Raw genomic sequence first — 12,334 nt, 5'->3', positions numbered from 1 at the left:
TAGAGCAGAGAGTTCAAAAGCAACCCTGTATGGAAAAATCTCTCAATGACTACCTTTCCCATCTCTGCCTGCCTCCACCACACCAAAAGCTAGGAGGAAGGCTCTCTCTATGCAGAGAAAATTGGAAGTCTATAACAAAAGATCAATGGGTCTTAAAAATCAGGTCTATATTATATATATTCGAACTTTCAAAACTTCGAATCCCATATGTTCGACAACATATGGTCGAAGTTTGGAAGCTCGAACATACAATAAAAAAAAAAAAAAAAAGAAAAACTTACCTTAATGGTGCAAGCAAGACCCCCAGACGCCCCTACCTAAATATACCAACTCCGAGACCGCACTTCAGTGCAGAAAAGGGAAATTCTCCCATTCCGCACTGTATGACGCTGTTATGTTTAACATTCGAACTCTTGAAATGTCGATCATATGGTGTCGACCATATGACATTCGACATTTCAAGCATTCTGTGTTCTAATTGGAACCCTTAAAAATCATTGCTCAGGGGGTACAAATTCAATTTCCAAGAACTACCCACCTCCAAGAGGGTACCCAGACCTACCTCCAAACCAGTGGGCAGAAGCACTAAAACAAGTGCAAAACCTAATATCCGTAGAGGCAATAGAACCTGTACCTCCAGAACAAGTTGCAAAAGGATTCTATTCCAGACTATTCCTTGTTCCCAGGAAAGAGGGGACTTGGTGTCTCATCCTGGACCTGTCCTTTCTCAATACTTTCCTGGTAATCCCAAAATTCAGAATGCTTACCTTACAACAGCTTCTACCAATGCTGCCAAACAAAGCTTGGATGGTCAACTTAGACCTAAAGGATGCTTTGCCCTTTGGCTTATCTACTGCTCCCAGGGTATTCACCGAATGTCTAGCTCCTGCCATTGCCTTTTGCAGGCAAAACAATGTTAAGATTTACCCTTACTTGGATGACTGTCTCATCCAGGCAGACTGCAAGGAACTGCTCCTGCAGTACCTCTCATTTGTAAAAACCCTACTCACCTCTCTGGGGTACACTATCAATGAAAGGAAATCAAAACAGACACTTACCAGGAAAATCATATTTCTGGGGGCCTTACTGGACACAGAACAGCAAATGGCCTTTCTGTTCCCCGAAAAACAAAGTTTCCTACCAAAATACTTCACTACTCTGGCCTCCCAAACCCAGCTTTCTGCAGGAAGTTCCTACAAGCTGTAGGGTACATGACCTCTCATGCATCCTCCTGGTACCTTTGTCCAGACTACACATGAGGAAAATTCAGTGGTACCTAAAGAACCTATGGTGTCAACACTCACAATCTGGTCACCTCCCCGCCTGTGATCCCATGCATAAGATCCAAGTTCCTTTGGTGGGCCCAGGCCTGTGCTCTGAACAAGGGACTTCCATTCACCCTCCGTCCATCAGACCAGACCATAACTACAGATGCTTTGGACATAGCCTGGTGCACCCACCTAGAAGGCAGATGTGCCCAAGGTCTCTGGGACGCACAAATACTACCCCTGCACATCAACCAAAAGGAAATGATAACAGTACAAAACTCTCTGGCATCCTTCATACCCTACCTCAAACCAGGGGTGGTTCTCATAAAAACAGACAACACCACAGTCATATGTGGTACAGCAACAAACAGGGTGGGACTCAATCTTACCCCCTGTGCAGACTAGCCATGAACATGTGGGTAGCAGCCTCATCTATGGGACTACATCTTGTAGCCCAATACCTACCAGGAGTCAACAACACCCTGGCAGACCTCCTAAGCAGAAATCTGCTGGACCCACACAAATGGCAAATCCACAGAGAGATTTTTCTGCAAATTACCCACACCTGGGGGAACCCCCCAGGTGGACCTGTTTGCCTCTCATTAAATCACCAAGTACAGAAATTCTGCACTAAGGGAGTACCATCACCTGGCCTGGAAGGTCAATGCCCTGACCTTCCCTTGGAATACCCTCTTTGTGTATGCATTCCCACCTCTACCTCTCATTCCAAAAGTATTAATCAAGTTAAGGGAGGAAAAACCAAGAGCAATAGTCATTGCCTCAGATTGGCCCAGGCAGCATTGGTACCCACTGCTGTGCAGCCTATCTCACCAGCCCCTCTGGCAGCTACCCCCGATACCTCACCTACTATCCCAAGGGGAAGGAACAATACTGCACCCAGACCTTCAGACACTTAAGCTCTCAGCATGGCTTGTTTGTGTCTTTCGGCTTTTCCCGGTTAGGGGTCACCACAGTGGAACTCCCGTCCGCTAATGATTGGCAGTTGATTTTTATGTACCATCTTGCCAGGCGTGACGCACAGCCTTCAACGAAGGTACACCCATTCACGCATGTCTCCACGCAGAAGACGCTCTAGCTGAGAATCGAACTGGACAGCATCCTACTGTGAGGCAATGCTTAAGCTCTCAGCATGGCTTATTCTACCAAAACCAGCAAGGAATCTATGCTAAGCAAGCAAGTCCTTGACATCATCACAGAAGCCAGAAGGCCCAGCACCAGAAAATCTTAAATCGGAAAATGGAACAGATTCTGCTCCTGTAGCCAGTCCAAGGGGGCAGACATACATCTGCCCTCCATTCCTCTTATTCTAGATTATCTTGCTGAGCTTTTTAATAAGGGTCTCTCCTTCTCTTCCCTTAAGATCCATGCCACTGCCATCTCGGCACACTTTGATACAAAACAGCCATTGTTCTCCCACCCTCTTATCAAACAATTCCTTAGAGGAGACTCTAATATCAGGCCTCCCAGAAGACAGCCCACCTCAGCCTGGGACCTGAACTATGTTTTAGAAAATCTTTCTCTGCCTCCCTTTGAGCCTGCAGCATCCTCAGAACTAAAGTACCTCTCTTGGAAGACTGCCTTTCTCCAGACTATTACTTCAGCCAGGAGAGTGTCAGAGCTTCAAGCTTTAATGGCCATTGAGCCATTTATCATCTTCCATGCAGACAGGGTCTCCCTGAGAACCAACCCCTCCTTCATGCCAAAGGTGATTTTGGATGTTACCCTCAACCAGGCCATCCACCTGCCCGCCTTCTTCCCTAACCCTCAGAACAAAGGGGAAAGGATACTGCATTCTTTGGATATGCACAGGCAACTCAGATTTTATCTGGATCATACAACGTCATTCAGGAAAACTGACCAGCTCTTGGTCAGCTTTAAAACAGGGGCATAGGGTAAACCAATATCCAAACAGACAATTTCAAAATGGATAGCACACTGTATCCAATTTTGCTATTCATTGCATGGTAAACTACTCCCTGGGACCATCAGAACCCATTCCACTAGGGCAACCTCTACTTCCACAGCATTCCTTAGAGGGGTACCCACCAAGGACATCCTGGAAGCTGCAACAATGGACTTCAGTCCACACCTTCACCAAACATTACCATCTGAACTTATTCTCAAAAACTAGGGCTGGGTTTGCCTCTGCAATTCTGCAGGGCATGCTCACCCAATTTTAAGTTTCTATTAACCTTCGACCCTTTTCTTCAGCTTTGGGAATCTTCCCAATGGTTAGGACTGCAGCAGTGAAACACGAAGAACATAGTACAGATGTCCTTCATGGATGCATCTGCAGTCATAACAAATGGGTTGTCCTGTCATCAGGCAGCCCTTTGGTCGGCCGGATTCCAAAGTCCGGGTCCGGCTTCGGCTGATGTCGCACTTCACCCGACGTCATCTCTGCTGGTCTTCGGGTATAAAGGCATCAGCCGGCGCCATTTTCCTCAGTCTTTCTTGCCGCGTGGCGCCCGAAGCAGAAGCTGTTCGCAAGTGCCGGTCGGTCAGATCCAGAGATTACTACTACCAAATACTACTTCGAAGACTTCTAAAAGCTAAGTACCCCGTTGGGGACTCTTTCTTGCCTCAGCCGATGTCAGAAAAAGTGAATAACTGTTTAACTTGTGGGAAACAAATACCTCATAAAGATTTCCACTATTACTGTTTGCCTTGCTTAGGCCCAGACCACAACGTAGCAGCCTGTTCGGCCTGTGCTTCCTTCAACCGACGAACGCTTAGGCGTCGGTCGGAGTTTGCTGAACAGTTTTTCGGCTCAGATTTTGCGTACATTATGCCGTCGGATCCTCCGACTACCCAAATTGTTAAAAAACGCAAAGAAAAGGACCGACACTCGCGGTCCGCGGTTTCGGCCGAAACCACGGTTAAGCAAGCCGCGAGTGTCTCGGTTTCAGCCGAAACCGAGAAAACGGGTCAATCTTCAGCCGAATCCATGACTACTACTGAGGCTCCTGCTACCTTATCTGAATCAGCCTCAGAAATTTTGCAAGCAACTGCGGCTCCTACTGATCTTTCAGACACTATCCCTTTGGATATCTCTACCCCAGCACGTGGTGCTGCTAGGCCTCCTGCAGCCATGTCTATTAAGGCCTTTGCCAGGGCTAAAGCAGCCAAATCAGCTAAATTAGGGCCTGTTAAACCACCCTCACTCAGGCCCACTTCTAGTTCACAAATGCTTACTCTGGCAGAAGATTTAATATCCTTAATTAGGGGATCCCAATCTCACCCAGACAGGGCCTCTCAGCCCCCAGAAAAGAGACCTAGAGCAGAGCCCCCCGAGCCTGTGTCCTCTGATGATTCTGCGGATGACTCAGACATTACAGACCAGCCAGAGGCTCCTTTTTTCAATTATGAAGATTCAGATGCTGAAGAATCCATCCCAGCTGCCTCTCCACCAGAGGAATTCTCCTTTGGGGAAACTTTACATACCATGAGAGAACAATTCCAATGGCAGGGACAAGATTTCTCAGATTCAAGAAAAAGGCTTAGGACTTTTCTGCACTTACCACAACATAGGCCCTTAGCTATACCTCCTGTCCTATCTGTTGTGGACGATGCATTTAATGATGTCTGCACTGCACCTGATTCTTTACCTCCAGCCCCTGCCAAACCAGATAGATTTTACAGGGTGCCAGACACTCATCACCACCTATACAAGGCCCGCTTGCAGACCCGAAACTATATCCCAGGGGCCTAAGGCAGTTGCCTCGACCACAGCAAAAACCCTATTCCTCTGAAAGGGAATCCAGGTCCTTAGAGATGGGGAAAAAGTCTACACCTCTGCTACTCTCTCAGCTAGAGCTTTAAACTGTCAGTTTCACATGATCCAATACCAAGAGTTTATGCTTGATCAGTTAATTAAAAAGCTGTCCTCTGATGAATCTTTAGATAAGAAATATGTATTAGAAATGGTGAATAACATCCAACAGGTTAGTAACCATTCTTTAAAATGTGGCTATGATGCACTGGAGGCTTCATTTAGATCAGCCATGACTGGCACAGTGATAAGAAGGCATGCATGGTTGAAAGAACAGGTCTTACCGGATCATGTTAAAGCTAAGCTATTGGATGCTCCTATGGATAAGGCCAGTCTATTTGGGGAACCTGCCCAGCAGGTAATGAAGAAAATGGAAGAGAAGGCAAAATCTGTACAAACAGTTAAAGATTTCCTACAGGTTCAGCCCCCAAGGTTTAGCAGGAACTGGCCTGCCAAAAATTGGTCCTTTCCTGACTCCACAAGATCACAAAGGGGCAGGAACAGACACTCTAGGGGCAGAAATCAATCCAGAGGAGGTGCCTACAGAGGACGACAGTGGCAAGGCAATAACCGAGGCACAGACACAACCACTGCCACTGCAACAGGACAATCACAGTGACTTGGCTCTGACTCCGCCTACCAGGAAGCAAATAGCAGCACCATTAGGCGGAAAGTTAGCCTTATTCTCGAAAAATTGGCACTATATTACAAAAGACAAGTGGATTTTGCAAACCATAGACCAAGGCTACCAGTTCCACTTCCACACTTTACCAGTAAAAAGAGGAATGCCAAACCTGCCCCCAAATCAAAAAATAGAAGCCCTGCACCAGATAGCGGAATTAATAAAGATGAGAGCTGTGGAAAGGGTGCCTATAACAGAACAGGGCAAAGGATTCTACTCCAGACTCTTCCTAGTACCAAGAAAAGAGAAAAACTGGAGACCTATTCTCGACCTGTCCATCTTAAACACATACATCATTGTCCCAAAATTCAAAATGCTGACCCTACAGCAACTTCTTCCCATGCTGGGCAAGGAGTGTTGGCTGGTAACTCTAGATCTCAAGGAGGCATACCTGCATGTCCCCATTCGACCAAATTGCAGAAGATACCTCAGATTTCTTGCAGGATCAGAGCATTATCAATTCTCAGCATTGCCCTTTGGCTTATCTACTGCGCCCAGAGTGTTCACAAAATGCCTGGCATCAGTAATCGCTCACTGCAGAGTACAGGGAATCCAAATTTATCCATACCTGGACGACTGCCTGTTACAAGCGGACAACAAAAGCAAGCTGACAACAGATTTACAAAGGGTCATTTACTTGCCACAAGCCCTGGGATACACAGTTAATTTACAAAAGTCAAGGTTGATACCATCCCAGACAAGAACTTTCTTGGGCGCGGAATTGGACACGGTAAAACAGATGGCATTCCTAACTGCAGAAAAACAAAAAGAACTCCCTCTTTACTTCTTGGCATTAACAAAGCAGAACAAACTAACAGCAAGAAAAGTTCTGCAGGCCTTGGGCTTCATGGCATCATGCATAATCTTGGTCCCACATGCCAGACTGCATATGAGAAAGTTACAGTGGTACCTAAAGAATTTATGGTCTCAACACAGACACAGCTTAGAAACAGAAATACCACTAATCCCATGCTTAAAACAGGAGTTCCTATGGTGGGCTCGGGCATGCCAGTCAAACCCAGGCTTACCCTTCCACAACTTTCCAGCAAACCAAACCATCACAACGGATGCCTCAGACCTAGGTTGGGGGGCACACATGCTGGACAAATGCGTGCAAGGACTGTGGACTCAGGACCAACTACAACTGCACATAAACCAAAAATAGAAATGCTGGCAGTAAAACTGGCAATCCTAAAATTCAGACCATTCCTCAAAGAAGGCCATTTGATGATAAGGACAGACAACACCACAGTCATGTGGTACATCAACAAACAGGGAGGCACTCATTCTTACCCCCTATGCAGAATGACTTTGGACCTTTGGAATCTGGCTCTCAGCTACAACATCCAGTTACAGGCAATATTTGTACCGGGAAAAGAGAACACCCTAGCAGACATTTTAAGCAGAACCACCTCGGATGCTCACGAATGGATGCTACACCCGGACATCTTCAAGGCCATCACAAAGAAATGGGGAATGCCACAAATAGATCTATTCGCTTCCCCACAAAATCACCAGCTCAAAAAATTCTGCACAAGGATATTCCACCCACTTGCATGGAAGGTGGACTCTCTATCCTTCAGCTGGAAAGGCCTGACAGCATATGCATTTCCACCTCTTCCCTTGATGCACAAGGTACTACTGAAAATCAAAGAGGAACGTCCAAGGATAATTCTGATAGCTCCAAACTGGCCAAGACAACACTGGTACCCATTGCTGAGGAGCATGTCTCGGGAGAAAATGTGGTCAATACCCCTGATGCCTCTGATGTTAACTCAGAACAACTTCAACATCATACATCCAAACCTAAAAACCTTGCAACTGACTGCCTGGAACATCACATAGCAGTAACTAACCCAGACCTTTCACAAAGGGTTAAAGACATTATCCTTGAAGCCCGCAGACCTTCAACAAGAAGGAACTATGCAGGAAAATGGAAAAGGTTCGTCATTTGGAGTACTGAAAGAGGAAAAGATGTGTCGAACATAGATATTGCTAGCATTCTGGAGTACTTGGCAGAGCTTCTACATACAGGTCTGTCCTATTCCTCCATCAAGATACATGCATCAGCTATTTCAGCAGAATACAGCTTTGATCCTCCTGTCTTTTCACACCCTCTACTCAGGCAGTTCCTCAGAGGGATCAAGAATGTAAAACCTCCTAGGAAACCACCATTACCAGCATGGGACTTGAATTTTGTACTAGAAAAGTTGACACTCCCTCCGTTTGAACCAGCAGCAACAGCAGATCTACAACACCTGTCATGGAAAACTGCTTTCCTACTGGCTATTACTTCAGCAAGGAGGGTTTGAACTACAGGCCTTAATGGCAGTGCAACCCTTCCTAATCTTCCATCAAGATAGGGTGTCCATGAGAACTAATCCTACATTTATGCCTAAGGTGGTATCCAGAGTGTCTTTAAACCAGGCAATCCACCTACCTACCTTCTTTCCCAATCCACAAAACAGAGGTGAAAGAATAATGCATACCTTGGATGTACATAGACAGTTACGCTACTACTTGGACAGAACCAAAGGTAACAGAAGAACTGACCAGCTCTTTGTAGCCTATGCAACAGGAAGGGAAGGAAAAGCAATTTCCAAACAGACAATCTCCAAATGGATAGGAAATTGCATAAGATTCTGTTACTCCTACCATGGAAAACCAATTCCACAGAACATAAGACCTCATTCTACAAGGGCTACAGCCACTACCACAGCCTTCTTAAGAGGAGTGGCAACCAAGGACATTATTGAGGCGGCTACTTGGACCTCCGTGCATACATTTGCCAAGCATTATAATTTACCTCTATATTCTAGATCCCGAGCAGGGTTTGCCACTGCTGTTCTGCAAGGGATCCTGACTACACCATAATTATTATTCCTCCTCCCCTAGTTTGGCTATGGTATTCTACCCATTTGTTATGACTGCAGATGCATCCATGAAGGACATAGTACAGTTTTGTACCTACCATAAATGTAGATGTCCGAACTGGATAGCATCTGCAGTCAGGATTACCCTCCCTCCTTCCCCTCTGCGGTACTCCTAGGGTGTTTACCCTCCTAATAGCTAGCTGATGCGCTGGGGTCTCTTATGGTGTATTTGTTCGTATATATGTACATACATGTTTATTTTTGTGTTTGCCTTCTACTATTTTGGAAACATTGGCATTTATCCAAAATTTAGCTTTCCAAGAGGGCAATTGGCATCTGGGGCAAGAAACACTGAGGAAAATGGCGTCGGCTGATGCCTTTATACCCGAAGACCAGCAGAGATGACGTCGGGTGAAGTGCGACATCAGCCGAAGCCGGACCCGGACTTTGGAATCCGGCCGACCGAAGGGCTGCCTGACGACAGGACAACCCATTTGTTATGACTGCAGATGCTATCCAGTTCGGACATCTACATTTATGGTAGGTACAAAACTGTACTTTGTGTACACTTACCATAAATGTAGATGTTTGAGTGTATTCACTGCTGCATTCATGCTTTCCATCCCTCCTTCCCCCTGATATCTTCTTTCCTTACAGATGCACATATTTCTGTGGGGGTCTCTGACCCCAGGACTACTAATAATTATTAACATTGGACTTCTTTGGTTGGTTAAGGCAAGAAAAACTGAGGTAATGGCGTCACCTGCTCTTCTTTATAGCTCTGATGACCTGAAGTCACCCAGCAAGCGACAGCAGCTGATGCACAAAACCTTGACTCTGGTAATCGGACCGACTGAGGGCTACCACAGCATGGATAACCCATTGGTTAGGACTGCAGCAGTAAATACAGTCGACATCTATAGTTAACTGTACTATTTAAGGTGTTGCCGAGAGATAAAATAGCTTTGCAGAGAAAATGTTTAGAACATATGCAGCGTAGATTCCCTTTTGCCCATTTATCAGCATTAAAATCCATTTTGCATTCATGTTGTTTGCAGTACTTGCCTCATAGGTCAAGTATTTCTTGCATTTAACTTTACTTCATGTTACATTTATGATGCAAGTTGCATTGAAGCATTTTTAGCTGCCTTTAAGATTTTGGTTATTTGAACAAAACTTTTAACAAGACTTGTTCTGTATATATATATATGTTTTCAGGAGAAACATCAAGAATTTTTCAGAGGACAAAGTACTATGATAGTATGCTGTCTGCATTAATCAGCGCTGGAATTAAAATTCTTTTTAGTACCAGTCAAGAGGAAACTGCTGGACTGCTAGCTGAGCTTGTGAATTTAGAGAAAAGAAAAAATGCTGCTATTGTGGTACCAACAGAGGTCAAAGGTCCAAAACAGCAGGCTCTTCAATTTTATCTTAGCATCCCTAATGTGAGCTACATCACTGCACTTAACTTGTGCCACCAATTTAGCACTGTTGGGCAGATGATTAACAGGTGAGTTGGGGTTTATATCTTCTCATTGCCATCTCTCCTGCAATGTGCACTTGTATGTATACACACACACACAGACCCACAATTAATTGCTATATACTACTTTGTATTTCACAGGGTAAGTAATGGAAGTTTACTTGCTCTGGAAAGGGTGATTTTTTTTCTTTTTCTTAACATCTTGATTAAGTTATCACATTTTAAAATATGACATGGGTATAGGTACATTAATAGAAAAGAAAAACAGTTTTTAGTTAACTCTAGAACAGAAGCTGCTGTTAAAATGGATAATTGGAAGGGCATGTAAAATACTGCATAATAGCTATAAAAATCTTTCAGAGTAGGTTTGAAAAAATTGAGAAGAGAGACTGAAAGGTCAGTTTACAAAGGAACAATGGGTGGGCATCTGTATACAACAAAGTACGGAAGGTTTAGGATTTTATGCTTGAAGTGTTTGTGTAGGTATTTTTATATCACAAGCAGACTTTAGAGAAATTTTCCTCGGGTAGACATCAAATGCTATAGGTATGATGGGAAAGAGAGAGGTAGCTAAGAACATGTTTTTCTTTTTAGTGTAATGAGTTACTAGATATAAACATTCCCTACAGAGTACTCTATCAGAAATGTTGGGGGAAGCAAATGACTGTAATTAGGGCAATGGTCCTTTTGAACTGAGCATGGGATCTGAATTACCTACATATAGTAAGGCAAGGCTTTACTACATTTAATGCTGTTGACTACCAAAAAGTAATTACTAGCACCATGCATGAAGTCTGCAAAATTGTGTAAGAGATGTTAAAAGAAAAATGCAATAACTTATTTTGTTGGTCAATTCTGATTTTTGTTCTCTCCTTCATAACTACTGGGCAAGAAAGTCCTGAACATTCTTCAGTCTGACTGCTGATTTTCCCTCTATAAGTAGGAGTGAGGGTGTGGGAGGGAACCAGAGCTTTTGGAAGCTAGCCATTTGTGGTGTTTTGGACAAGACACAACTTAATCCATATAGTTTAAAGATTACTGTAGCAGTGAAGAATTTGAACATCTACTTTTGTGAACAAATGCAACCTGCACAATCATAGGATCACAGGAGGTTACTAGGCTAATGGCTGTAGGGCCCTTACAAGTCTAGTCAAGTACAACCTCTGTTCCCAAGAATATAAAAGTATTAAGCAGGACTAAGTCAACAATTACTACCCCTGTTCAAGAGGGACAAGGGTGAAATTCCTGGGGTGAATTTGTGGTTTCCCATCCAGTCATCCAAATTACACTCAAATAGGGTCAGCGAGGGGCTCAGTTTCCCCTGAATTGGAAGTTTGTTCCAGAGGAAAGGTAACCTCTATGAGACATGTCTGTCTCTCCAGTAAGTCCTGTTGATGTCACATACTAGGTTGAGTTCCCCAGAGCGAGTGCATCTTATACCATTTGATTTACAAATGTGCAGCATTTCCATTTGTTGTAGCATTGCCTAAAAAAGTACTATGGGGAGGCAAGAGCCTTAGCCAGTAACTGAAATCCCAAAGGTGACAGATGAGGACTCTCTGACAAAGCAGCGTGGTCCATCTACCATGTCATCCCAGGCTGGCAGGTACAGGATCCTGTTAGAATGACACCAGAAACTAAGCCAGTTGTTGAAGTCAGTCATTTTTTGTTTATATTGTGATATGATCTTAAGTGAAGGTAGTATGCTTCTCAAGGCTAGGGACATACCTGCCTGAGACACACAGAGAGCTCAGTCATGTCTGTCTTCATATAGTCCAGTGAGGTACGTCTCAAGTCATTCATACCAACATGAACTATATTAGAGTCATAATAGTACTTGTTGTGGAGAGACTTGAGTGCGTTGTAATATGGCGGATACTGGCATCCGGCAGACAACTGACCGTAACCTTTTCCTTGTCCAGCCTGGTGAGTGGAACGTCTGTGTGTCTCACTACAGAGTTGCCTATGAACAAAAAAATTTGGTTTAGATGTGCTTTGCCTTAGGGACTTGTTGGGTGAGACACTTGTGCTCATGTCAATCAGGCTGGCAGGAGAAACGGAGAACTGACCATACATAATACTAAGTGTAAATTTGCTTACTTTACTGAGGACAGTTCCAAATGTGCTGCCTAAATACAAGATAAGTTAAGCAATTTTCATAAACCCTGGCCAATGGAAGTGCTCAATTCTGAGCCTAATTCCGACAATCTCCAGCTCAGATGGGTTCTTTGCTAC

The 12,334-nt window shown here is 44.3% G+C and overlaps 1 protein-coding gene across 2 annotated transcripts in view; it reads left to right on the top strand.

Annotated features, from left to right (window-relative positions):
* FANCM (FA complementation group M) overlaps positions 1 to 12,334 on the top strand; it is a 2,552,324-nt gene that overhangs the window by 2,416,235 nt on the left and 123,755 nt on the right. For both annotated transcript variants that reach the window (XM_044074265.1, XM_044074264.1), the window contains exon 22: positions 9,835 to 10,126. In XM_044074265.1, coding sequence (XP_043930200.1) covers positions 9,835 to 10,126 — 292 coding nt within the window. The remainder of the gene's footprint in view (positions 1 to 9,834; positions 10,127 to 12,334) is intronic.

The sequence above is a fragment of the Protopterus annectens genome, chromosome 6.part0 (assembly GCF_019279795.1).
Source record: "Protopterus annectens isolate FY-2018-M chromosome 6.part0, PAN1.0, whole genome shotgun sequence".
Lineage (NCBI taxonomy): Eukaryota > Metazoa > Chordata > Ceratodontiformes > Protopteridae > Protopterus > Protopterus annectens.
Note: the sequence above shows the minus strand (reverse complement) of the source record. Positions and strands in the feature narration are given on the sequence as shown.